General features: G+C 34.8%; 4 protein-coding genes across 4 annotated transcripts; 1 reads left to right on the top strand and 3 right to left on the bottom strand.

Moving 5' to 3' along the window:
- The first annotated feature begins 367 nt into the window (after window positions 1-367).
- On the top strand, window positions 368-8,908 carry LOC114722502 (RNA polymerase II C-terminal domain phosphatase-like 2). Its single transcript, XM_028908547.1, has 17 exons — window positions 368-846; window positions 1,156-1,629; window positions 2,209-2,419; window positions 2,718-2,875; window positions 2,972-3,042; window positions 3,119-3,224; window positions 3,359-3,427; window positions 3,657-3,798; window positions 3,882-4,078; window positions 4,155-4,235; window positions 4,359-4,389; window positions 4,890-5,020; window positions 5,106-5,159; window positions 5,747-5,843; window positions 6,548-6,705; window positions 7,227-7,303; window positions 7,810-8,908. Exons 1-17 carry the CDS (start codon window positions 577-579, stop codon window positions 7,847-7,849), a joined length of 2,367 nt encoding a protein of 788 aa, XP_028764380.1. The 5' UTR covers window positions 368-576; the 3' UTR covers window positions 7,850-8,908.
- A 4,901-nt stretch (window positions 8,909-13,809) lies between these two features.
- Window positions 13,810-14,838, bottom strand: LOC114722501 (F-box/kelch-repeat protein At3g06240-like). The gene has a single exon (XM_028908546.1). It carries the CDS (start codon window positions 14,836-14,838, stop codon window positions 13,810-13,812), a length of 1,029 nt encoding a protein of 342 aa, XP_028764379.1.
- Window positions 14,839-16,418: 1,580 nt separating this feature from the next.
- On the bottom strand, window positions 16,419-20,050 carry LOC114722525 (uncharacterized). The gene is made up of 5 exons (XM_028908571.1): window positions 19,818-20,050; window positions 19,178-19,217; window positions 18,930-19,090; window positions 18,133-18,840; window positions 16,419-17,309 (listed from the first exon to the last, which is right to left on the bottom strand). The coding sequence occupies exons 1-5, from the start codon at window positions 20,016-20,018 to the stop codon at window positions 16,908-16,910; spliced, it is 1,512 nt and encodes a 503-aa protein (XP_028764404.1). The 5' UTR covers window positions 20,019-20,050; the 3' UTR covers window positions 16,419-16,907.
- Window positions 20,051-22,000: 1,950 nt separating this feature from the next.
- On the bottom strand, window positions 22,001-23,271 carry LOC114722523 (uncharacterized protein At4g19900-like). The gene has a single exon (XM_028908568.1). The coding sequence runs from the start codon at window positions 23,245-23,247 to the stop codon at window positions 22,048-22,050; it is 1,200 nt and encodes a 399-aa protein (XP_028764401.1). The 5' UTR covers window positions 23,248-23,271; the 3' UTR covers window positions 22,001-22,047.
- Between the last annotated feature and the right edge of the window lie 4,095 nt (window positions 23,272-27,366).

Genomic DNA, 27,366 nt, shown 5'->3' with positions numbered 1-27,366 from the left:
CAATAAGATAAGCTAATGTTGATTAAGGACAAGTTGCCTCAATCACAATGGCACTCGTGATTAATTATAATAAATTTGTATTGCTTACTTATTATTGAAATTTCTGTTCATTATATTTCTTCTTCTTCTTCCCAAAAAAATCTAAAAGGAATGAAAAAAAAATGCGAGAACTATTATTGTAATTTCAGCTGAACAGGCGCCCCCCGGGGGGTTGTTCAGTGTTTTTTTTTTTTTTAAAGGGCAGGAGGTCATTATTGTAATTTGAGATCAAAATCCCCGTTTCTTGGCTAACCGGACCCCTTCTTGCCTATAAATACAGGAGAAGCGCTCAGTGGTTTGAAACCGCAGGGAGGAGGGAGAGGGGGAGTTAGAGAGAGGGGGATAGAAAAGAGCCTCTCAGAGACCCTGGGGGGAGATGGTGGGAGAGATGATGACAAGCGAAGAACCACACTAGACGATTGTTCTAAAAAATTTGCATGAACTTCTCATTCTCTGAGCATTGTCGTTTTCGTTGAACCTGCGTTCGAGTTTTTTCTGCATCACCTCCCTTTGTTACTGCGAGCCAAATCAGTGCAGATGAACCGCTTGGGGCTGAAATCCGTGGTCTACCACGGTGACTTGCGGTTAGGGGAACTGGATGTTATCCCTGTCAAGGGCCAGAATTTCCAGTTCCCAAACAACGAGATTCGAATTCGCCATATATCGCCGAGGAGTGAGCGCTGTCCTCCTCTTTCAATACTGCAAACGATTTCTGCATTCTCTGTTCGATGCAAGCTCGAGTCATCACTGCCTATTGAACAACCTCATTTGATCAATCTTCACGCTTCGTGTTTTTATGAATTGAAGGTCTCAGCCAAAGGCATTTCTCTTTTATTTTAATCTGTCACTGGTATTTTCCTGTAGTTCAGTCTGATTGCTCATGAGAAAATGTTGATTAATTGTATAAACTTAATTTTGACTTTTGCATTTTACATCAATGATTGAAGCTTCAGTTTTTGTCACTCCGTAAACCAGGATGGATTTCTCGGCAGCACGTGAACTTTGATTGTCTCGTTTACTCCTTCAATTGCGCCCCCTACTAATTTCAACTTGAATTCTAAAAGCGAAGTGTTGATTCATAGATTCTGATTTGTGGTTTTGATTTGGATGGAACAGACGGCGGTGGCATTAGTTGGGGATGAGGAAATTCACTTGGTGGCTATGCCGAGTAAGAGGAAGAAGTTTCCATGCTTCTGGTGCTACTCAGTTCCTGTGGGTCTATTCAATGCATGCTTGGGGTTGTTGAATCTGCGGTGTCTTGCGATTGTGTTTGATTTGGACGAGACCCTCATCGTTGCAAATACCATGAAGTCATTTGAAGATAGAATTGAGGCCCTGCGAAGTTGGCTTGCTCGTGAGACTGATCCGCTGCGAGTGGCCGGAATGTCTGCGGAACTTAAGCGTTACATGGATGATCGTACACTTTTGAAGCAGTACACGGAAAGCGACTGTGTCGTCGATAATGGAAAGTTAGTCAAGGTTCAATTGGAAGAGGTGCCTCCATTGTCTGATAACCATGAGAAAGTTGTTCGGCGTCCTGTCATTAGATTGCAAGACAAGAATATAGTCCTCACTCGCATCAACCCAGAGGTTATATTCTAATCTTATAGAGATGATATTTATCCACGCATCATTGTCCATATTGTTATGTTGGACTTGATGGTTGTTATTGAAAGGATTCACGGTCACGAGCTGAGAGGAAATTGTAATTAAAAAATTCTCATCAACTACGAAATTTTAAAACACCTAACAGTCAAAATGATGCTAGAGCCAGATAGATTAAAATGTCTTTCTCTCAGCAATATTGGATTAAAAACTCATATGTTGCTTAATATTCAAGGCCGACAATATATATATATCTCAAAACTATGGAATATTAAATTTTACACACTTTAAAGTTGCTCTGGTTTGATATTTTGGGTTTATCGATCTTACGTTTGAGCTTGTTGCTTGTTTCTCATGCCATCCATTAGGTTGGACGTGTTTGGTTTTAGATTTAATAGTTTTGTACTCTTTTCTCTCCCACTCTCTCTGGGTGAACTGAATATTTTCAGAGCTTGGTCGCCCATGGGAATGATTTATGAGAGAAAAGTGCTATAATTGTTTAGAAGCTTTTTCTTATATAAGGATTTTGACATATACGGTAACTTTGCTTCTTCTTCCACATAGATTCGAGATACTAGTGTGCTAGTAAGGTTGCGACCTGCTTGGGAGGATTTGAGATGCTACTTAACTGCAAAAGGACGGAAACGGTTTGAAGTATATGTTTGTACTATGGCTGAAAGGGATTATGCCTATGAAATCTGGAGACTTCTTGACCCTGGGGAACATCTTATAGGTTCAAAGCAACTCCTAGATCGTGTTATTTGTGTCAAATCAGGCATGTCTTCCTTATTCTGTAAACTTTTTTTAGCTTTGCTTTTTGTATATTATACTTTTGGTCTCATTACATTTTTAAAATAAATTGTCTAAGTGGCTCTCACTGGTTCGTAATGTTTCTCTGATTCATTGTTCAACTCATCATGTTTGTGCTTGCCGCAATGGTTACCTTCATCATGATGTTATTGTTCATGTTGGTTTCCTTTGTTTCTCTCATACGCCCACACCAATCTGGGGATGGTGTTGCCAAAATTCTATAAAATAAATGTGTAAACCTTTTATACTAATGATGTTTCTAGGCTCCCGAAAATCTTTACTGAATGTCTTCCAACGTAATATGTGCCATCCAAAAATGGCAATGGTGATTGATGACCGTTCAAAGGTTTGGGAAGACAAGGACCAACCCAGGGTTCATGTAGTTCCTGCCTTTACTCCTTATTATGCTCCACAGGCAGAGGTACTGTCTTATTTATTGCAAGTGAATTGTTTTTTTTTTTTAAAAACAAAGCTTTACTTAATTGAAACATCGTTATTTTCTTTGTGGCATTTTTAGACGGCCAATGCTGTTCCTGTCTTGTGTGTAGCAAGAAATGTAGCATGCAATGTCAGAGGCTGTTTTTTCAAGTAAGTTATTTGCAATTGTTTTATATGTTCAAATATTTTCTCTCAATGGCTCTAATTTGTTAAAACTTGTGTACAGAGAGTTTGATGAGAATTTACTTCAAAGAATTTCTGAAATTTTCTATGAAGATGAGGTTGCAAGTTTACCAAAACCTCCCGATGTGAGTAACTACTTGATGTCTGAGGTATGTCACTGTAATATATTTTTCTTCGTTTATTGGTGATAATTAACAAATCTTGAACTATGTGTTGCTATTTTGCTGCTGTGGGATGCTTGCTTATATATTACTCTAATATCAACAACTTTGTCGAATGACAGGATGTGCCTAATGGTAGTGTGAATGCCCCCATCATTGAGGGAATAAATGGTGTAGAAGCTGAACAGAGGGTAAACCAATCTGTTAGCTTTTGAGGTTTTTGCATCTATGTTTTGTGTCTCTGTTATAGCAGTATGCCTTGGAAGTTACCATTGAACATGGTAGTTCTGGTTAGAGATTGCTTAATATTGCTTGTGATGAGTTTTTGCCGCAGAATATTGATATTCTTTGTAAGGTTGAAAATAATCATAGACATTACGATTATTTTCTGTGTTCTTACTCTTATGTTACCCTTGACAGGATGAGAAGTCTTCTGTTGATTTGCCCACTCGATCTATGGCCAACAATGTTGAGCTGAAACCTGAAACCTCTCAACTACCTGCTGGTGTAATTTCAAACGTTATATACCCTATGTCTTCCCCCACCTTCATTCCTTCTCAGAGTATGTTACTTCTTAGGTGATCATATTCTAGTTTTGAAAATATTTACTGTTTTCTTATGGTAGCTCTTCTTAATTTGTTTAAGAGCCTGGTTTGCTTGGACCTCCGATCAAGCATGAAGGAAGCTCTGTTAATCATGATTATGACGAAAAAGGGACTATTGACAACGAGGCATATTCCAGATATAAGAATTCAAAGTTCAGGGGAACCCCCTCTTATATCAAGGCCTCCCACTCAAGCATCACCATCTTTAATGCATCCACATGGAGGCAGGTTGGTAGAAGATGATAGCAAAGCTCAGCTAAATATTCGACCTTCTGTACCAGTTAATGTAAAGTTTGAAAAGCATCAACTTCAGCTGAAACCTTTGTCTCAGAGCATGCTGACTTCAGCTTCTAATCCTTCATTTTCACAAGCATCACAAGGGAAGAGTGAAGAGGTTTGTCAATGATATTATACTGCTTCCTGCTTTCAATGATGGTTGTGTGTTGTTTGGAGCACTCAAGGTTGCTTCTCTCAAATTCTTTTTAATGCAGGCAAGTTCTGCCCGTGATTTGCATAGGCAAACTCTTCCATCTCCATCCCTGCAGCAGGTATTTCTTTAAACCTATTATCTGAATTCATTCTGATGGACTGGATTTGAAGCTTTTGAATCTTATTTGTTGTCTATTATCATCAATGAAGCGTGTATTTGGTTTATCACCTAGGGTGCCAAATAGGACTTTACTGAGAAAAAAAAAATTGCCCTTGATATTCTAAAGAAAGTGGCAATTTAAATAATCCATCCACATGACAAGTGCGACATAATTGAAAATTGGAGGACATGTGAGAGTAGGTTCTGGATTTGTTCTAGTTTCATGATATCTTAGAGGGTTCAGCTCGTACAAGATTATTATCGTGAGTATACTGGCTGTAATTTTCTATATTTTCTCAAAAATGTTCAAATTTTTCTAAGTTGAATTTAGGGGGCCAGAAAAGGCTAAATACTTTTGACAAGCTTTCTTTTAAACTTTTCAGTGACAATCTAATTTGATGAGCTGATAACTTTTGATGTTGTTGCTATGTTATGTTACTGACTGAAGGTTTTTTCCAGAGTATGATGCATCTCAGGATCATACGTCTTCCATTAACAGAGAATTTCAAAGTGAGGTGGGAAAATTGAACTTCTTACCTGCTCTGTCTATTGGAGTGCTGCAAGAAATTGGAAGGCGATGTAATTCTAAGGTGTGTGTGGTTTCTGCGTGCAATTTTTTAAAAAAAATTTTCTGGGTTTTTGAAGGCATTATTTTTCATGTGTTTCTCTTTGTAGGTTGAATTTAGGTCCATTGTAAGCACCAGCAAGGACTTGCATTTTTCAATGGAGGTCAGTGGAAGTTGTTTTTTAATGGATCTTTCTCTATTGAACTCATAAAATTTCATATATACATATATTAATAATTGTTATATTTCATTATTTTTTGCTTATTTAGTTTAATTTTATGGTGTTATATGAGATTGATTGGCTCAACAAGCTGCTTGCTGTTGAATTATAAGTTTGATTGACATTATGTAATCATCTATGTTGAGCCATGTAGAATTTTTGCCTGATGACACTGGCATCCTGAATATTAATGAGCATCGTAATTCAATTTTTCTAAGCACCCACTTTCTTCTGATATATATAGTTGCTCATAAGGTGTGTATTTAGTATGTTTTCTTCACATAACTTTATTTAGTATTATGAAAAGTCTGCTTAGTTTGTAATAAAAAACTTATTATGGTCTGCTTCCCAATTGGTCATATTTCGGTTTCTTAGCTTTCTTTGTAGCATGTTCTTTGGTATCTTAATTTATGATTTGGGCCTTATGTAGCTTATCTAATAGGTTCTCTTGTTTGATGCACTTCACATTCTACCCAACAGCTCTCATGTGTAGTTTTGGACTCATGCGATTGTATGATGCCTTTGTTCAGGTACTATTCACCGGTGAGAAAATAGGTGTTGGAATGGGTAAGACAAGGAAGGATGCACAACAGCAAGCTGCTGAGAATGCCCTCCGTAGTCTAGCAGGTGAAATTAGTTTCCTTACTAATCACTAATGTTAGTCCAAGTCAAAATTTTGTTATGATTATAATATCCCCCCCCCCCGGGTTTTTTTTTAATAAATGGTTTTGAGATTGATAAATAGGAAACTGTTGCTTTACTTGGTTGGAAATTTATTGGACTAGTGAGGTCATATAGGGAGCATTTCCTCCTTGCCCGATTAGGAGTGTCTGAATTTTCCCTTTGTCCGTTGGTAAATTAAAAGTTCTGGAGATTCCTGACATGCATGATTTATGAAATTGTACTTATTAAAGAATCTTGAATGAATGTGTTCAAATCGAAGGAGACCATCTAGGGGCAACTGACTGAGTTTTTTTTTTTTTAAATAAGTATTTTCTAATAAATCTTTCTCTGTCTTCTGACCTAATTGTGCATGTTTTTAACTTGGGATTCTCATGTATTCAAGGTTGAACTGTCCAGAATACAAAAAAAAATTTGGTTCATGAGGTGAATATTTTTGTACATATATCTAGGGCATTGGAGAAATTATTTGTAGTTTTGGTGACCGTTTGTAAGAGAGTTGAAAAATTAAAATCGCAGTATTTAAAACTCCTTTGTTCTGAATTTAAACCCTAATTCTTTAATGCTCCCTGTTTTATTACTATTTCTTAAGTAATGATATCATGGAGTTCTGAAGTTCTGAATGCAGTTTTTTAATATGTAAATTACAGAGAAGTATGTTGCACATATGGAACCTAGATTTGGAGCAGTTGATAGAGAATTTGACAAACTCTCTCTCGGACATGAAAATGGTTTCTTATGGGATGACGTCAGTCCTGAAACCAATGAACTGCTGGGAGATGGGCTGCCTAAAGAAAGTGCTTCTGAGGTGGGGATATCTGATGTTTTTTGTAGTTGATTTGAGTTGTTTGTTTAAGGAAATAGGTGATGCTTGGATAAGGGGTATATGGACTAGAAATTCCTGATGTGGCTTAGTGGTTGTATAGAGAAACCACTCGTTTTATGGATTTGCATAGCACCGATATGTGAGAGCTTAGTCACTGAATGTGGAGTGAGCTGGCTTCACTTCTGCTACTGCTGCCTTAGACAGGCTTCTTAAAATCCTATTTGAAGGTAAGGGTTTGGTGGTTAGTCCCTGGTTTCTACCCGTTATCCAAGTACTCCCTTGTGGTTAATTTTGCCTATTGTCACATTCTTATTGCATGCTCCTAAATCAATTACAATATTGTCACTTGGTAAACCTGAAGCTATCAGTTGATGTTTGTGAATTGTGACCATATGTGGGCTCTATATTCGTAGCAAGAAAAAATCTCGGATGCACTAGATGATCTGTAATTGCTGGCTTATCATAGTAGTTATGCAGGCAACTTAATCTACCATGATTTTCAGGTTTTGAATGGTGAAAATAAGGTCTCTTCTGCTAATGCGGCCAATCTGCAATTGGAAAAACGTGCCAGCTCACCCAGGTAACTTGTAATCATTGTTATTGCCATTTTGTTTTATGGTGGCTTTACTAGAAATGAAAAGAGAGGATCTTTCTTATCTATGGGGTCAGGGATAGGGCGATTAATTAATAGTCGTTGATTGTTGATTGGTCTTATTTAAAAGTGTGAAAGAATGCATCAATTCAACATATGAATTTACTCTGCAATTTCTGTTTGTGCCATTACTCCATCTCACGGCTTTCGGAAGTATTTTATTTATATAATTATATCTTTTTTTGTCCCTTTCTTGAAGGATTGTGATGTGATCTTCAATACTTTATCATTTATTCTTTAACGCTTACTCTTCTTTTTGGATTAATGAATTCTGTGCTCTGGTTTGATGGATGAGAAATATCTTCCAAGAAGAAAAACATTCTACAGTTTTTTCCTTTTCTGTTTAATTTGAAAATTTTTGTACACAAGCTTGGTTTTAGGAGTTGGCATTTTATATCTTGTCTATGCTTAGTTCTCTTATTCTGTCTTCTCAGATTGGATCAGTCTGTTGCTAGTAAACGATTTAAGGAATGAAAGGGTTGCAAAACTCTGACGAAGTACTGTTAGGGCAGCGGCAACACGGAAGAATAGGCATATACTAATTCATCGGAACGCATACAATGAGTTTCAGAAAAGATTTCAATTTCAATGGCTGTTATTTGCCAAGTCATATCGCAATATCTCTAGCTATGCTGAGGTGATATCTCTTCCTGAAGTCTATGCCTGTAGAGGAGGGCGTCCTTTTTTGTTTTGCCCTACCACTTACGTTCCTATTTTGTATGTTATTTTCCTTTTTTGTCTAGGCTGGCAATTGTAATATTATATGGTATATTTTCCATTAGAAATCACAAATATCTTACACCTGAATGCTTAGTGTAGCTGGAATGCTAGCCATTTTCTAGCTGGAGATTGACCATTTTTTTTATGCATATATTGTAATAGTGACTTTTACAAGATGTATTATGGCAAACTATAACTTGTGCTGTCAATTTCAGACAAATCTTTGCATATGCATGAATTGTATGGCATACTATTGATCAGGAGAGGGGAAATCTACTTTTTGAGCCTATGAAGGAAAAAGATGCACCCGGATAAGGTTTGTTCATGAGCCGGGTTACTGAAACATGAAGATGAATCTGAGACCTCTTTTTTGGTGTTCGAATCATAAACACCGGTGATTCTTTATGATGACTTTTTACAAGTGTCAAGCTGGAGGAAGGGATTCTGCTATTTAGTCCCTGCAAGTTGTGAGGTGATCCTGACGTCTTTGCAGGCTTCACTTTCAGCTTTCAAGCTTCCAAGGCAAGTGGGCTGTTTGTTCACAAGAGTCCAAGAAGGTTGGCTTCTCGCAAAATCTTTTAGATTTTCTTAGATGAATTTAATTTGAAAAATGACTGATTTAACATTGGCCCTGTGGATGGGAGGTTTAGATACGAATTTTGGTGTAAAATGTTTTGTTCGAGGAAGGCCAATCGGAGGACAAATATCACTCTATTCCTATGTAACTTGGATTTTATAAGATATTGAGTATTTAAAATGCTAGTCATTTTACCAAATGTAGTCAATGTTAGTTAATTATTTGATATCCCCAAATTTGCATTTCATTATGATATTCTGCAAGTGTGATGGAGAAATTAAGAAATATAGTAAGATAGGGTTACAGTTTGATAAGGGTAATTTTACGAAATTTTGGAAATTTTTAAAAACTGAAAAAACTCCAATTAAATATAGAAGTCATAAATGGGGGGTGTTGTGTGTGGCTACGGAGTACCCCGAAATAGAGGAGAACAACAGGGAGATTCCAAGATCTAAATCCTTGGTCCGCTGATTTCCAAAAGAAATGGGAGCAAAAGGCGAGACTATCCCCACAAGCTCCAAAACAAAAGGATGTACAATATTTTTTTTAACATCGCTCATCATTATAATGAGATTTAGAACTTATAATTTTTTAAAAATGATAACTTTTTACTGAACAAAATGACAATTATAAAATCATTTTTATTTTAGATCATATATTTATTAAAATGACAAATGTTGAAACATAATTAAATTAAATTAAATTTGAACTGTTCAAAATCAATTTGGAAGTCCTACCTTGAGGAGCATAAAATATGCTTCTATACTGTATAACTTTATCAAAGAAAAGATTAAAGAAATCCTAAATTATTAGGTACATAGAATAAAATAAAATTTAATACCCCACAGAAGCATAAAAAAGTTGATGAAAAATTTAAAATTTAACTAAAAACAATTTTATAGTCAAATGATAATTATAGCAAGTAAAATGTACCTAAACAAACTATAAATGAAAATCTTTTGGCGAAGGAAAACTCCATGAGTTAAGGCATCGAAGTGAACTTATTCAAACTTGAAAAGCATCATTAGAAGATTTTTCTCCCAAGAATCGAGAAATGTGCACAACGACAACAACCATAGTCACTTATTCCAAGTGATTTGGTATTTATTAAGCAAAATTTTGAGTTTCAATTTTGCCTATGAAAATAATTGTTGAGAGAGTTTGACACCCATGTGATGTTATTCCAAGTGATCTGTTGCAACTTTTGAAAACCGATTGGAGAGAGGAGTTTCATGTTTGACTCTTGAATAACACCATTCGGGGAAAAACACAGAAAGAAATGAACATAGCATGGAAAGGAATCTGCATATTGTGACCACTTAAATATTTTATACTGTTGTTGCCCGAGAAGGTTATTAATTATTTCACCAAGATTCCAAGAATTAAATGATGCAGACGATGATCATGTGGTTGATTTGTTTGAATATGGTCCTTAACTGGAAAATTTGGTATTTTAATTATTCTTCTTGTCCACCTGAACATGAACTTGCCACTACCAGCGCCGTACGTTGTGTGCCTCACTCATTTCAAAGACCCCAGCATCCTCACTCTACATTTTCCAAGCGCCTTTTTGACTCCACTTTGGTTATCATAATTCCTTGTAACAACTATGGCATAATTTTCAAGTACCATTCCTTATCTTAAATTAATTTTTTTATGCATTCAATATTCTAAATTTTTTTTTTGCATCTGGCATCATAAAATGTTTTTACAGTGACACTTAATATTTTAAGTATTGGGTGCTTGTTATTATCGAGGAAAATATTTTAAGGTAGCAAATGCACTAAAAGTTAGTTTATAATATTGAGTGTTATTAGAAAAATATTGTTGGGTGTAGCTTATGATTTTAGAAACTTTTTTCTCGCTTCGATAACCTTTGTGCTTACCGAGGCCAGTGTCTAAGGAACTCCAGATGACCACTTTGGAAATCTCCTCTGGAGGTAACATGCTCCTCAGATCTTTTCCCCCCCCACTGCAAGCATTAGCCTCTTCTGGTTGCTGTCCCTGATAATTTTCTTGTTCTAATGAAACTTCTAAGCATTGAAAAATTCCAAGATAAATGAAGTAACGTGTAGATCACACCAATCATAATAAGTACTCATCTGGTCCTAAATATAAAACCCCTTTCATAATGGAATTTACACTACGAGGGGTTTTATATTTAGGAAGGAGGAATATATCATAGCACTGAGCAAAGGCCAGCCGATCCCAGATTACACCAATCACAATAGCAGCATTGAAGAAGCAATAAGGAGTGCCAACAACACCAGATATGGCCTAGCAGCTGGGATTGTGCCAAAGAACTTGGATATAGCAAACAGAGTGTCAAGGCACATTGGTGCAGGCATTGTTTGGATCAGCTGCTGTTTTGCCTTTGATAACGACTTTCCTTATGGAGGGTACAGTACAAGATGAGCGGATTTGGAAGAGATTATGGACTCCATGCCCTTCACAAATATAAAAACGATTGGGTGTGCTCACTTGACATAATAATGACACTTTATGTATTCATTTGAGGTAGAAAATTAAGGAACTACAAACAAATAGAAAACCTATCTTTCACTGGCGAATTGATGGATGCAGAGTTAATCATTCTAGTCAGGGACATGAAGTACACAAATTTCCTTGGCTAGAAAAATCTCTAGTTTCCCAATGCTCTAGAAGGATCAGCAAACAGAACAGATCGATAAAGATGTAGAGAAATAATCTGGTTCATCCCGTGAAGAACCTTGATCAGAATTTTGAGAGAAAGAAAATAAATCACAAGAGACTCTATAATCCTGTTTAGTACGAAGTATTGAAAATAAGGGATAGAAATTATAATTGTAATTGAAAAAAATCATTAAAAAAGTTTTAGTATGAGTAATTGCTTGTTATACGGGATTAAGCAAATCCATTGAGGTAGGATTGGGGAATACCACTTCCCCCCCATGGTATTCTTCAATCCTGTATACATGCGTTTGTCTAATCCCATGCAACAAGCAATCTTGCATGTTAAACATTCTTTTAATGGATTTTCTCAATCCCAATCACAATCCCTGTCCTTCATTTTCAATGTTTCGTACCAAACGGTATCAAGAGCTCGTTTTTCTTCTTTTTCTTGATGAGCTTCAGCCACAGCATCTTTACTCTCAACTTACATGATCTGGTGACTGATGACATGTTTCTGATATCCATGGACGCACCAGAATCAGAAATCTTCTGTCATAGTTGAACTGGGAATCCCAGGCGTTTACTTTGATTATAAGCACATGGAATGATTGAATGATCATCTCACTTGCTAAGGTGAAACCTAACCAGCTAATATTAACTTAATTCTCCCTTTTAATTAAGACTCAGCCACCAAATATCTTCTTCCCAGATTATGCGGATCATATTCTACCCTGTTATCAAATGATGGTGCCATACTGGGGAGAGGAATGTCTCTGCTTAGCTTCCTCTCGATTTCCCTCCATTTACTATCTTTACTGTTACATGAACATTCAATGATTGAGATTTAATACACTATAGTATTATTATAATATTAAATAATAAAATATAAATAAATTTAATCTATATATAAATAAATATTATCATAATCATGATAAAAATAAAAGAATTATAAAATATTTTAATAAAAATTTACGGATTATGTATGCATATTAATGTCTAATTGTTTATATATATATATTTGTTGTTTAATTAATAATACAATAATACTATTATAGTGCATTAAATATTAATCATTAGATGTTGATTTAATGGTAGAGATAATAAAATGGAGGGAAACGGAGAGAAACCTAAATGGAGATATTCCACTCCCGCCAAACTGAATCATGACATGACATGGCCCCAGAAAAACTCCTAATTATCATTACTACTTTTTTCCTTATTGGAATCTCTTTTTGGGAGCAACATTGCCTTGTGGCACTTGATCTAACTTTCATTTAAGAGTTAAGACTAACACAGTTAAGGTGAGAGGATTTAAAATATATTTTATAAAATTAAGGGATTAAATTAAAATGTTATATAAAATTATAGGATCAATGTGCAATTTTACCATTAATATAAAGTAATAAATGATAACATTACAAGGAGCGGAAAACGTAATTGACTTTTATGGATTAAAAAGTTAAATGGTCCTTAACTTGATTATTTAATTCAGTTGTTAGCACACACAAAAAATTAACTTAGTTGGATATAATGAAATTTTAGTTAAACATTATAAGAAAAGAAATACTAATATTTTAGTGCTTATCATTTTTTTTGTGGTAAGAGTTGACGCCCTGGGTGTAAAATAACAAATAACCAAAATGCCACATCATCTGCTTATGCGATTTCCCAACTATATATTTTTTTTAATCAAAATTGAGCTGAGTTATTAATTTCACGGTTAAAGAAAATAGTTCTATTAACATTGGCTGATGGTGCACCATTTTAAATATTTCAGGGGTTAAATTGCATCATAAATAACATTAGAATATTAAATGCATCTAAGAAAATATTTGGAAGTGTTAGATACACCTTGACTCTAAAATCAAATTTATTTCCTATGTCTAATAACACTACTATGACATATGTTGTTGCTCATAAAAAGTAACGAAACGAGTAAGAACTGAGATAAAATGAGAAGATCAGCATGAAGGCTTCCATGTGCAAAAGCATTAATGCTGTTCTTTGCAAATAAAAAAGTATTACCTCCAAATTTATTTTTAAAAAACAACTTATAATTGCAACTGTAAGTTTTTTTTTAAAAAAAAAAAATCAGACCCGAAGGTAGCATGTAATAATCATCATTTGGGTTATGGATTGTCCCTGGCCAGTTCCATTTCAGCACTATCTTCTGTAAAAAGGCAGATGAAAAAAGTTTTTTTTTTTTAATCCTTTTTTTGTTTTTTTTTTAAATTAAAGGAACAAGCACTAATGGCTTAAAATTATAAGCAGATTAAACCCACAACTCTAATTTATAGGAGAGCATCAACACCACTAGACTACAAAGTCTTTGACTTTTTTTTTTTATAATCTTTCTGCCATAGATTCCAAAACAAAGGGCATAAACACACGATTATTTCATCCGAAAGTCTAAAAACTAAAATACCTTCCAACAGTAATTTTAGTGGGATCTCTTCAGGTTTTCCAACACAACCTTTTTACCTGACTAAACTAGTGAAGGGAGAGAAAGCAAAGTTTCAGTATAAGGAGTTGCTGCGTAAAAGCGGAAGCACAGACAACAAATTTGACGACGCTGGGTGAAATATTGACGACATTCTTGCAATTCTCCTTTCTCGTTCCATTTTGATAATCTTATGTGGTCATGCACTAGTTGAACATCTTTGGAGAAGCACATGGGGAATATGTTATCCATAAACTTGCTACATGACAAGGAGAAAAACTTGGTCCAAGACGATTTCACTCCATACTCTCTCATGGTCCATATCTCATCATCGCGACCATTCGATCCCAACACGAGGGAGAGGCATCCTTTAAGTGCGCGCAGAGGACACACTATTTCTAAGAAATTACCATCGGATTCAGAGGGCGCAGGAATCTCTCTTAAACTCTTTGTTGTTATATCAAATGCAATAATTTCTATTTCAGATGGAGTCCGAACAAGCCAATGAATAGCACGGTTTAAGAACAAGCCAATGGCTGGTACGGTCCAAGCACCGATGGCAAGTTGGCCATGTTCTTCCCATGAGTTGCTTCTGATAGAGAAGACTTCAAAGCCTAAAAGATGAATATCAGGTGATGATGCTGGTTTCTTCTTGTATCTGGATCCGAGCACTACCAAGTAGTCATCGGCAAACTCATCATAACAAAAGCTATATAAATAAGGTATGGAATCGCGTACTGTCGTAGGAGGTATTGCAATTTCTTGGCAGACCCTTGTGGAAAGATTCAAAAGAAAAAATCTGTGCTCATCTATAGGCCTAAGAAACACAAAGCCTCGGTAAGAAGCCGTCATGAAATTGACATCAGCGTATGATTTGAAAAGGGGAAGGTCCAGTTTCACAAGAGCAGAATCGTCATGAAGGGATGAGTTAAAATCTATGGATAGGATTTGTGGACCATTTGTGCAAAGGATTCGATTTGGGTGTTGTTGGGAAGGTTGTTGAAAATGGAGTTTGGCAAAGTAGGGGTCAGAGATGAGAGAGAGCCATGATTTGGACAAACACTTTAGACGCATGTGAGAGACTTGATGGGCAAGTGAAGAAGGATTTTCAGTTTCAAATCATGGGAAGGTTGTTCATGGTTTTGTGTCAGGAAGGAATGAGAGGGATTGTATTTGATGGGATTAATGTTTTCAATTATGAAAAAGATGATTCAAATAAATAAACAGGATTATTAATTATTAGGATATGGTCAAAACTGAAAGTAGATCCAAAATTCTATGGCTACTGGTAACCTCTAACTCTTTTGTACGTTATTTGTGGCGGCAAGATCGATTCATACATGATGTAAGTATGGAGAATAAGTTGGCCAAAAAAAAAAAAGTATGGAGAATAAGTTTCGACAAGCCAACTGATAAATACTAAAAACTTGTCACCATTGCACACTGTTTAAATCTAACTTGAATAGTTCCAATTGAATTTTAACTTTAACTTTTATTATTTTAAAAATTTATTTTAATATATACATAATCTAAGATAAAAATAACTTCTTAACTGTTAACTTTTCGGAAAAAAATAATTTTTTAGTTTAAAGTTCATTAGTTAAAAATTTTATATCTAAACTGCTGAAATTGTATTTGAAGAATATGACGGTGATGTTTGGGATAAACTTTGTCAATGATGAAAGACTCCATTGGTCAAAGCACTGGGTTTATGTGTTTATAAATAAGAGGTGGTTTAATTTTGCTTTCCTCATGGAACCATTTATGCAACATATTTTTTTCGCAACCACTGTTTCAAGTTTAACGTGTTTATATTTTAACAATTGTGTCAACTACAGTTACTTATTACAAGTGATTTGGAATTTATTAACCAAAATTGAGTTTCAATTTTGCGTAGAAAATACTTAGCAAGTTTGACACTTGTGATGCTATCTAACTCCTATTTGGATGAGATTTTAGATTCGAACTTAGCATTGACGTGTTTGTGTATATGCATTCTAGGTAATACTATAATGCACCAAGAGATGGATTTCATATTTGATTCTTTAATAACACCGTTTGGGGCAGAAACCGGAAAAAACACAGAAAGAAACGAATATAAGTGCAAGGACTCTGCAAATTGTCACCACCACCTAAATATTCTATAACGTTGTCGTCATCTTCGCGAAGGTTGCAACATTTAAGTGATGCGGACAGTCATCATGTGGTTAATTAATGAAGCAGACAAGATGCCGCCTGCTGAATATTTTCCTTAAAAACTTCGGTATCTTAGTCTTCTGGTCCAGCTGAACTTGCCACTACCATTGCCGTACGTTATGTGCTTCACTCATTTCAAAGACCTGAGCACCGTCACTTTACATTTTCCAAGCATCCTTTCTTTCCTGTTATTCCACTTTGGAAATCTCTCCTGAGGTAACATGGTTCCTGTTCCTGGTAATTTATCTTGTTCCAATGAAACTTCAAAGCATTGAAAAATTCTAAGATAAATCGAACTAACGTGAAGATTACACCAATCACAATAGGCATATTATGGCACTGAGCAAAGGCCAGCAGATCCCAGATACAAATGGAGCGCATAAATCTACATATTTAACGATTCACGATTTCTCAAATTCTCATAGCAAAGAATCCAATAGGGAATCCAGCCCGGAAAAAACAAGAAAAGGAATCCAATAAGCAAAAGCATTTTACATCTTTGCATTACAACATGTAATTTTTACAGGCAAGTTCTGTTGAACTCTCATGAACAAATCTCCATTCTTTTGCCCCTGAAACTCCTCATACTGTATAAAAGAGAGAGCGAAACTGAAAGAATCATACAATCTAACTGAATATAGAAGCATGATATACAACAAAATTACACCCTTAAAACATACTATGTATCGACACTCAATACCTGCCAAGAAATGGCTAGACTCCCATCCCACTTTGCCAGGCTAACAAAATGGCAAATGGATTAGAACAACCACACAAGTTTCAGACAAAGTTGGTTTGAAACATTACCCAACCAAACTATTCATGGATGAGGATAAGCATGTCAAAAGTCTCACTGAAAGCGTGGTAACATACTTGTATATCAATCCATGGTTAGTTTGACCTACCCATTCTTTGTTCATCCACAGGAGTCTAATGAAGAATTTTTCTCATGGAAATCCGAGCTTTGACAGAAGGTTCTTTAATATTCCACGGCCCCACTGAATATCACTTTCCAAGACATTTTCATGAGCCGTGTGAACCTCTGGCACTTTAGCTATAGCTGTGGTTGAATGAAACTTCTCTGGAAGCCCATTGTCAACCAGTACTGGTTCATCACTGAGTGTTTCAGCTATCTCTTGGGGTTTTCCGTCATCTGATTCTTCTTGCTCCTCTTCATTGACCTGCACCCCATCATCTGATTCTTCTTGCCCCTCATTGTCAACCAGTACTGGTTCATCACTGAGTGTTTCAGCTATCTCTTGGGGTTTTCCGTCATCTGATTCTTCTTGCTCTTCTTCATTGACCTGCACCCCATCATCTGATTCTTCTTGCCCCTCATTGAATTGGACCTTCTCAGTTCCATCAAGCAATGAAAAAACAATAACATCAATAATTCAGCAGTTTCAGGTTGTTTGGGAGGAATGCAGAATAATAGATTACCTACAGAAGAGTTGAAAGAACTGCTCAACCAGCATGGACAAGCCACAGATTTATTAGAAATTTATGGCCACAGGTGCTCATCAGATGCTTGTGATGCCGATGCTAAGGAATTTTAGCGCTCACAAAGCGGTGGAAAACGTACAACGTGAATTTTCTTTTTGGTCAAAAGTACAACATGTGAATCTAACGCGCATTAACAATGGAAAGCTAACTGAGTCTCTGAAATCTAGATACGGTGCAAGTTTTATGGCTTTCGGTTGCATCATACATTATAATAGCTTGGCTTTTTGGTAATTCATCATAATTGACAGAGAAGTCGATTATTGCTTATAAAAATAGGTATAGTCAATTGTATTATTTTATTATCAATAAGATTGGAGATATCATTTCTTTCTTTCTTTTTGCACATTCAGATGCAGAAATGCTGTACTAAGAAACAACTTGATGTGCCCTGGAAATGGACAAAGCTTACTTCCATTGATAAACACAAGAGACCATACAGAAGAAAAAACAGAAAAGGAAAAAAAAAACTCCTTTTTATTATGCAAGTAATATTAGTAGAATAGAAACCCCAAGCCCCAAGGAAAAAAAAAAACAAAAAGAAAAGGAAGCCCCTGTGCTGGAAACAGAATCAACCATTTTTCTGCCTAAGGTAGGTTTGAACAAGAAAAATGAAGAAGAAACTAGAAGGGCATGACGAGAAAAGGATCATCGCGCTCATCAAGAGTTTACCTCTGGCATGTCCTGATCCTTCTTTTCAAGTGCTTCTACTGAAGTGTCCTTGTTATCCCTCTCTTCCACTTTATGACTAGTTGTTTCTTCAGTTTTAGGTGGAGTCAAGCCAGGTACAAGAACAGGACTTCCTTCAAAGTCAAATAGGTTGCCCTTCAAAACTTCCTTTCCCTGATTATTGACTTGTGAAACTTTTCCCATGTGTTCAAGATCATGAACTGTAACTTCACTCTGAAGAGCCATATTGTTCACGCCTCTTCTTCGAGGTGTACTCTTGGGGGCATCTTCTGATGAATCTATATTTTCTGCAACAATAGCCATTGGCTTCTCCATGGAAGAAGAAGTGATATCACCTGCAATTTGTTGCACGTCTGGTTGAGCAAGTGGTTTCTCCTCTAAACGACTTTTGCTGTCTTCAAAGTCTAGTGCATTGGTTGCATCAGATACCGTCTCTTCTTCAGGATGATCCAAATTCTCAGAAAAATTTGACATTTCTGAGTCAATCAGGGGTTGCCCATCTGAGTAATCAGGTTGTTCTTCCTCTGTGATTTTCTGAAGCTCAGCATTCTCCCAATCCTCACAAACAGTTATTCTGTTGACAGTTTCCCAAGTCTTAACAATTCGGTCAGACCCTGGCTGCCACATAATATCTCCAGACATTGATTTCAGAATAAACTTGTATTGGATTGTCCTCCCCATAGGCACATCCTATTTAGACACAAGAAAGTCTATTTATGCCACCAGGTAAAAATTATTCTCGTCTTCACATTTCTGTTAGATTAATGGATTCTACTCACCATCTCAACAAACCAGAGATGCCCTTCTGACCAGGTCATTGGTAGTGCATTTGAGGGATCCCAAGCACCAATCATAGGATCATCACCCACTACAAGAAACTGTTCGCCGAACAAGCAGTCTTTTTGTAACTGAAGTTTGATCCGAACAACCTTTGTTTCCTCTGCAAAATCCATATATTATCTTTAGAATTTTTAAAACAACAGAATTTTGTACAGTAGAAAACTCGTAAAAGGTAATCAGGACCCACCATTTTGCTGTGCTTGAGGCTCTTCAGTTTCCAAGTCCACCTGCAACATGTTATACAAGAAAAGATTGAATCTCACCGGATACTCCAAAACTTCTATACAGATACTCACACAAGGAAAGAAAAGAAATCAGAAACAAGGAGCGCCTTAGAGAAAAGTTGGGGGGGGGGGGACAATTTCGGTCTTACCACTCACTTTCAGAATCTTTTGCTTCTTAAAATAAGAAATTTTATAAGGGAACTGTAGGATGGGGAAAGGCTCTGTCTGACAGCCGCATGCCAAAATTGCAGAAAATAAAAGAGCCGAATAAAATATGAAGGAAAGATTGGGAATCCGGAAAGAATCTTGAAAGCAACTTTTTTAAAACACTTCGCATAGAAAGCAGCTAGAACTTGAGCCAAAAGGAAAAGAAAACAACAAAGAAGGAAGCAGCGGGAACTTAAAAGTGCTGATTGAAGCTCACAAACAGGATATTCGAAGAAGACAAACAACGGCAAGAAACAGAACTTACCATTTAAAAGAAATAAAAAAATATGGTAGAACAAGAACGAAAAGAAGCAAAACACATCGCTGAAACCACTAGAAGCAGAGGAAAACAAACAAGAATGATTGAGAAAATGAAAATTCTGGGAAGAAAGAGACCTGGGGTTCATATGGCACAGCACGAACTGGGGAAATACCCTTGTTTTGAGTCGTCTGAAGGAAGCCAAAATTGCCGACTTTATCAGTGGAGAGGGAAAATTCAAGCCTGTCTGAGAAATGAAGGGCAGGAACAATCCTCGAGGAAGAAGATCCAAGGCCATCAAAAAGGGCCTTAGAGTAAGAACTGGTGAGGGCTTCCATCACTCGGTGAGGGAAGTTAACCACGAGAGAGTGATCACAACCAAGTTTTGTGGTGTGCCTGGCTTTCTTGGTTCCACAGCTTTTGTTGGTTAGCGGCTGAGAATGCAAAGTAATTCTATCAAAATCGCCAAGGACAAGCCACTTTTATAGAGGCGGGTTTAAACAAGTGAGTAGGAGAAAATTGCAGAGCGGATCCGATTACACGTGGCATGACGGAGGAGTAAAAGAAGTCATCAATTGCTTTTTACTCGACGTGAGAATCTCTAGCGTACGAACAGGTGGTTTCCGTTTAGTGGCACATATAGCTCCATGATTTGAGCTTTTCTTGTTCACAACGTGCATCACATTGGCCTTTGAGATAATTTTCATTTGGGAAAATTGAGAAAATGTTCCAAACTATTCCCAATCTGTGTGTGCAGAATTTACAAAATATAAAAAAAATATTATATTTTTTTAAAATAAAATTTTTAGTATGAGACTTTTCCCAATTTTTCTTTTCATTTTTGCTGGATAATTTTTTTAAAAAATATTCATATTTAATGAGATTTTGAAGGAAAGAAAAAATAGTCACATTCAAGGTATTTATATTAATAAAATTAGTAAATAAATATTAATTACTCCCCAAATTATTCCATATTATGAACCAAAATTTTCTTAAAGTATACTGAAGAAAATATTTGTTTGACATTGTTCGTGGGAATACAGATAAATTCGGCGGAAAAAAACAGAACAGAGATAAAGCTGCTTTATAATATGACTTCAATAATTCTACCAAAAACTGTTTTTTTTTTTTATATACAAAAGAGGGCCACGCCCAAAGTACAACTAAACCAGACAGGGATTAGATCCCAAGCTCTTCTTTTCCACAATGACCCTCAAATCGGGAGGGCACATAACAAAAAAGGTTGAAGATGAAATTCCTTTCTTGGCTAAACTATCTGCAACGCCATTGTTGTCTCTACTGTTATGATTAACCACCTTTGATGACAGCATCTCAATGAGTTCTTTAGTGTCAGATTCCAGGATGATCTGTTTAAACCCATAATCCACAGCCAAATACTGTATCCACACTTTCTTACCTTTTTTATAAAACTCCATTTAAGATGACTTTTGCCCCTTTTAAACAGTTATCAGGCCAGATGCAAAGGGGCCAGATCAAGCCGAAAAAAAAAAGGCCAGATTTTTTTGGGGGGGGGGGGGGATATAGAAAAAGCAAAGAATAAAACACACACGATTCACAAACAAAAACAACAAAGAACTGAAACAGAATAACCTGAGAAGAAGCAGCAGAAATTAACCAATGCCACTTCTCTCCTCAAAATTACTATCTTCGAGGACAATGGCTCTTGAACCAGTCACAGATCTTCTCCTTCTTTGTTACTATCTCCGGCCATTAATATTTCTCATGTCCTAAATATAAGATCTTTTTTGTAGGACTGGAGGAGTATAAAAATTAGATGAGAATTAAATTTGGTTCTATATACAAGACTTTAGTCCATTTTATATCTCAAATTTATAATTCATTCTTTAAAGTATCTTTATCGATTACACATGTTAATAGGTTTTCATCCAAGAATAGCCATGATTAAAAAGATACTTTAAGAAGATCAATTCATATTAATTACACATAATTAACTTAACTAATTTTTTTAATCTACTCAAATTAGTTAAGTAGCTCTTCTATTAAGGATTAGAAATAGTATTATGACTTTTAAAAGGAAATCAAATTTCCTTACTGAACTCATTTTTTAACTATTTCTAATGGACTCACTTTAAGTAGGGACGCATGAAAGATTTTTAATTAGCAGTAATAGAAATAATCAAAAAATAATGCAAATGGAATGAAAATAAGTAGCGTATATGTTAGAAAAGAGAAAAAAAATTAATGTTTGATATGATTCAGAAAATGTGTGCGCCACTGAGAATTATTGCACAAGACACAAGTTGTGCGTGTGTATATGAACAAGTAATACAATATTTTCCTTCTCTGATAAAATCTCTTCATTTACGGGGAAAAAATAATAGCTAATTAAGAACTATAGACATTATTGCAAAATATACAATGGTGTGACATAAGTTTTGCCATAACACTTCCTTGTTGAATTGCCAATTTGCCACTCCACTTGTTCCAGAGATGAACACCATAAGTTTGTCCTCTGAGCTGAATCAATTTAGCTCTCACCCATCTTGTTTCATCCCTGTTCTTGGGCTTCTGAAACCACCCACCTACCCTGGTCCAATCCACAGGATAAAACGCCATTGGAGGTAACACTCTCAAGTTTAAACCACCTTCTGCTTTCACCCTCTCAACTACTCTTGACACTAGATATGGACCGTTATATCCCCACTTGTTGCCATTAAAATTCAACGCAAATTCTTGTATGAATCGTAACAAAAGCGGGTGATTCTTATCAAACACAAGAACTGCATTGTTCAGCCTAGTCCAGTGCTTAGAAACAGAGTCCGTACTTTGTGCTCCTATGCAATTCCTTAATCCTTTGAAGGGTTTAAGGATTATGAAGTCTGTGTCTAGATAGATGCCTCCGTATTTGTATAGAACCACAAGTCTTATTAAGTTTGATAGATTCTGGGGCAGAGGAATCTCACCTGGGTCCTTCTTCCCTTTTATCAGATCATGAAGCCATTTTTCTGCCGGAGTTCTCTGAAACAAAAATGGCAGATTTGGCGTCACAGCCTGGACTTTGAATCCACGATCAATAAGAGGCTTCAGAATCTTATACCCTTGTTTGGAATCTAAAGTTCTTGATAGGATTACTAAGCATGCCTGGGGATGAGCCTTGAACAGAGATTCTAAGGATAACAGTTCTCTGTTTCCAAACAGGCTCGCAGGGGAAATCCAAGTCATGAAGAACTGAGCTTCACATTCATGGCGGAAGAGTCGTACAACTCTAGCATGAAACTGACGGGTCAAATTGTTTGACTCGAAAATCTTGAAGTCGTGAAACCTTTTCCGGAACCAAGCGATCCTTTCTTTTTCTGTGACATTCAATGGAGGAACTAGAGGCTTCTGGTTTCCTCTATCAACTTCTTCTTCTTCATCTTCAATGGGTATGTGGGAAAGCGTTGACTCTATTGCTTTCTGAATTCTGGGTTTCTGCAATTGTAACTGAAACTTCTCGGGAGCTTCATGACTCAGGGAATAATAGGGGCTCCTTATATCTTCACAGGGAAGAAAAATCATTGCACAGAAAGTGATAAAAGACAACATGATACAGAGTTTGGAACGTATAAGAATCTTGCGATCAAACATCGTGCAGAACATTCGATGAATGATGATGAAACAGAGGTAGCTAGCAGAGAAATTGTAGCTTTTAAGAAGACAATATGAAGGAAGACTGAATTAGTTAGGGATGACTTTGTCAAATTTAGAAGAAACTGGGGTGCACGTCATGGTCTGGCAGCCATCTATGGTGATGAGTGATGTGAGAATGAACACGGTTTGCTGCTACCTTCTTGTCTTTTTATGAAGCTTTTTATCTTTTACCTTAAATTTGAATGATATAAATTTTAAATTTAAATTTTATTTTAAGTTAAAATTATCATTATCTTTTTAACTAATGTTTGAAAAAAATGTATTTTTATTTCCTCTGTCTCGAAAAATTCTTTTAAAAAAGTAAAACATGATCTTAATGACCTAACTTTATTCCAGATTATCTAAATAAGAGATAAGCACTATTAGAATAATTAAATATCATCTACATTAATGAATCCAACTAAATATGATTGTTCATATTATTTAACAATATATTTAAGCTCTGTATAAAAAAAACAATATATGTAAGCTTGATCATTTTTAATAAAAAATATCACTTGTATATTTTATTTAAACTGGGGATTAAAGTGATAAGATAACCTTGTCCATTAAATTAGACTGAAATTATGTGCAAAGTTAGAAGTAAGTTACATATCATATAAACATATTAGATAAAAAAATTACACTCTCTAATAATATAAATTAAATGAGTTTCATCGAGTTTAAAAAATAACTTATAATTTATCAATTGTGTGACTTCTTTAAATTTTTTTTTTTCCAACCACAATTTTTCTTTTCCAATTCATTGATGTATTAATAAAAAAATCGCAATTACTAACAAAGATCAGGTAGGTGATTAACGGCAATATTCACCCTTAATATTAAGTCGTTAAAAATAATGTATAGTTTTAATGATAATAAAGAATAGATTCATACGTCATTCATTGAAAAAACAAATCATGAGGATTTCATTTCAGTTATGTGAGTGCTATTTCATTTTTATCATTGAACTAAGTTTCTGGCCTGGTTACGAAGTCCAATTAAGTCACTAATTAAGATTAGGCAATACTAGAAAGATTAGGCAACACTAGAAAGCAAATTAGATTTAAAATTGTGTTATAAAATCACTTTTTTAGTTTAACGGTCAATGTATTTCATGATTTGAATATAATTTAAAATTTTCGGTTCATGCATAATCATTTTTTGGCTAATTAATGTGTTTGTTTATTTGAAAATAAAATGAAAACGGAAAGATATATAATTATGAATAAATGCAAACAAATGAAAATAGCTTTAATTCCAACACCTTTGGGAAAGTTTGACGTCAAAGTTCTGCTCACATATTTGACACTTCTTGTTACTCTTTCGTTTCTAAATATAAGACCCATTTTATAGTATAAATTACACTATAAAATAGGTCTTATATTTAGGACTAGAGGGAGTAATATAGATATCAGTTATAAAATATCTTTTTCTATTATTTTTAAAATCAATAAAAAATAAAAAATAATAATAAATTTCATTGTTTATAAAAATTTTAGGTTACAAATAATACAATATATTTCTTAGATTTTTTTTCGCATTGCATATATTTTAAGATGTTGATGACGTGAATAATAATGCAAATAGAAATATTGAGTGTGTTACCTTGTTCCGTTCATAATAATGGTTTTGTTCAAAGTTTCCACGGAAAAATATATGGTAGACGATATGTACATTGGTGATACATAAATAAAACAAAAGAATATTCGATAAACCTAATTAAATTGCTTTAATTAACTTCTAATGTCATCGTTACACTAATCATGCACGCATCACATTTCTGCATTATTCGCAGATCAGATGTGATGTCTCATCAGTCAACAATATTAAAATTAAAATCATACTTGTTGCGCCTGGATAATTATATTTTATTCAATGACTTCTTTGCATAGGGTTGATAATCCTTACTACCTCCGGTCCTTAATATAAGCTCCCGTTTGATTTTTAGTTTGGTCCTAATTATAAGACCCTAATCCATTTTATCTCTCATATTTATGTTTTTTTTTCCAAGATAGTCCTTCTAATAATGATAGTTCTAGTCAATACACTTAATTAGCAAAGATATTTTAGAAATGACAACACTTATTTATTACAAATAACTAACTTAACTTACTTTCTTAATCTCCTCAAATTAGTCAATTGGGTCTTATAATTATGACCGGTAGTATTAATTAATTATTCTATATAAGGATATATAAGCAAAAATCACGTCAAATCTCTGGCATGAGTGATGTAACCAATGAGTGCACGAGTCAATGGACCATGGCTGTATAAAAAACATAAACATATCACCACGCGTTTGTTTTAGCACAGCAAGTTTTGATGGCCTAAACACGAAGTTTCAAACTTAAAATCATGTTCAGGTAAAAAAAAAAAACTTAAATTCATGTGAATAGAGAAAACTGTTTAGGAGGGCCACTTTTAATTGAAAACAATACTTTCCCAGAAAAAAAAAAATAGACGTGCTTGTGAAAAGGGGGAAAGAAAACATAAACACAAATACAAATTTGGCATTTAAAATTGGAAAAATAAGGGACGAAATAACATAGGGAAATCATTAGTGCCTGAACACAGATTGTTTCGATTTAGTCTTTTATTTTTTAAGAAATATTTTTTCATTTCTTTAATTAACCCTTAGTCTCAAATTATTATTTTTATGTCAATCATTATTATTTTTGAAAATTAAAATTAATCGGTCCACATTTAAAAATATTTCATCTAGTTTCTTAGTTTTATTATGTCAAGTTCTCTAATCACACGTGTAATTAAAAAACTTGACATAATGAATATGAGAAATTTGAAGTAAGTATTTTTTATTAATATTTAAAATTTTAATGTAGTATTTTTGTTAACCATGTTAGGATTAGAGAATTGCAAAAGACAGTTAATAGAATTTTTTTTTTTGGTCAGAGACAGTTAATAGAATTAAGTGATCAAAATCAAGCCACATATGAAGTTAAGAACTGTAAGACACTTTTGACCAAAAGAATGTGTTACAAATAGGTAGCAAATAAAAAGTTAATTATATTTACAGGTAAATATTAAAGAATGACATGTAAATCCTAGAGGTTTTATTTTGACATGCAATTCTCGCCAAATTAAAAAGAAAAAGAAGGTAACCTTAGTCTTATTTGAGGCAATGCTAATTGTAATTAAAAATGAAGAAGTTTATGTAAATATTAAATTTTAAATTTGTAAAAATTATATCTGATTTACTGATTTCAAACACGAGTTTGAAATATAACTAGAACCTTCTTCCCTATGCGATGCACAAGATGACACATATTAAAATGGTTGATACTACTGAAAAATATTTTATAATTATATTCTTCCTCTTCTATTGGAAAGAAAATTCATCTTTTGTTATTAATTTTTGAAAATATGATTTTTCTTATATATGATTTGGATAATAAAATATAAGATTTAAGCATCTAATGTTGACGGTTTTATTACTAAATACTGATTTCACATAAAATTTTTTAGTAAAACTACCTATAATGTTATTCTCCTTGATAACACATCAAAGTTTAGTTCCAAAGAAATGTGAAAGGTGCAGCAAACTCCATTTGCATTTTTTCCGAATTGCATTTAGTGCCCCTCTACTATCAGTTTCATAGTATTAAGTATCAATTGGATAGCCATTTGATTGCCTAACCTTTGGGAAACTCCATTTGCATTTTTTCCTAATAGCATTTATAGTGCCCCTCTACTATCAGTTTCATGGCATCAAGTATCAATTGGATAGCCATTTAATTGTCTAACCTTTGTGAAATTCCATTTGCATTTTTTCCTAATAGCATTTATAGTGCCCCTCTACTATCAGTTTCATAGTATTGAATATCAATTGGATAGCCATTTAATTGCCTAATCCGATCCGTTTTGACATGATCGGGTATTACAAGATTTCATGGCTAAAGTAGATAGATAGATGGATAATCAAATTATAAACCAATTAATGCCATATTCTAACTGGACTTTTCCAAGCCATCTTCTCCGTCGGTATAATCCTGGAGACTAGATCTTCCCCCACCC

The sequence above is a fragment of the Neltuma alba genome, unplaced genomic scaffold (genome assembly GCF_004799145.2).
Source record: "Neltuma alba isolate B1F8T4 unplaced genomic scaffold, ASM479914v2 tig00012095_pilon, whole genome shotgun sequence".
NCBI lineage: Eukaryota > Viridiplantae > Streptophyta > Magnoliopsida > Fabales > Fabaceae > Neltuma > Neltuma alba.
The sequence above is the reverse complement of the archived record's forward strand: the minus strand, read 5'-3'. Positions and strand labels throughout refer to the sequence as shown.

Coding starts and splice junctions, on each gene's coding strand:
- LOC114722501 (XM_028908546.1), bottom strand. CDS start 14,838: ATGCGTCTAAAGTGTTTGTCCAAATCATGGCTCTCTCTCATCTCTGAC.
- LOC114722525 (XM_028908571.1), bottom strand. CDS start 20,018: ATGGAAGCCCTCACCAGTTCTTACTCTAAGGCCCTTTTTGATGGCCTT. Junction 18,841..18,929: donor ATCTCTGGTTTGTTGAGATG/GTGAGTAGAATC, acceptor GTGTCTAAATAG/GATGTGCCTATGGGGAGGAC. Junction 17,310..18,132: donor AGGATCAGGACATGCCAGAG/GTAAACTCTTGA, acceptor GGAACTGAGAAG/GTCCAATTCAATGAGGGGCA.
- LOC114722523 (XM_028908568.1), bottom strand. CDS start 23,247: ATGTTGTCTTTTATCACTTTCTGTGCAATGATTTTTCTTCCCTGTGAA.
- LOC114722502 (XM_028908547.1), top strand. CDS start 577: ATGAACCGCTTGGGGCTGAAATCCGTGGTCTACCACGGTGACTTGCGG. Junction 4,079..4,154: donor CATGGAGGCAGGTTGGTAGA/AGATGATAGCAA, acceptor CATCAACTTCAG/CTGAAACCTTTGTCTCAGAG. Junction 4,236..4,358: donor CACAAGGGAAGAGTGAAGAG/GTTTGTCAATGA, acceptor TGATTTGCATAG/GCAAACTCTTCCATCTCCAT.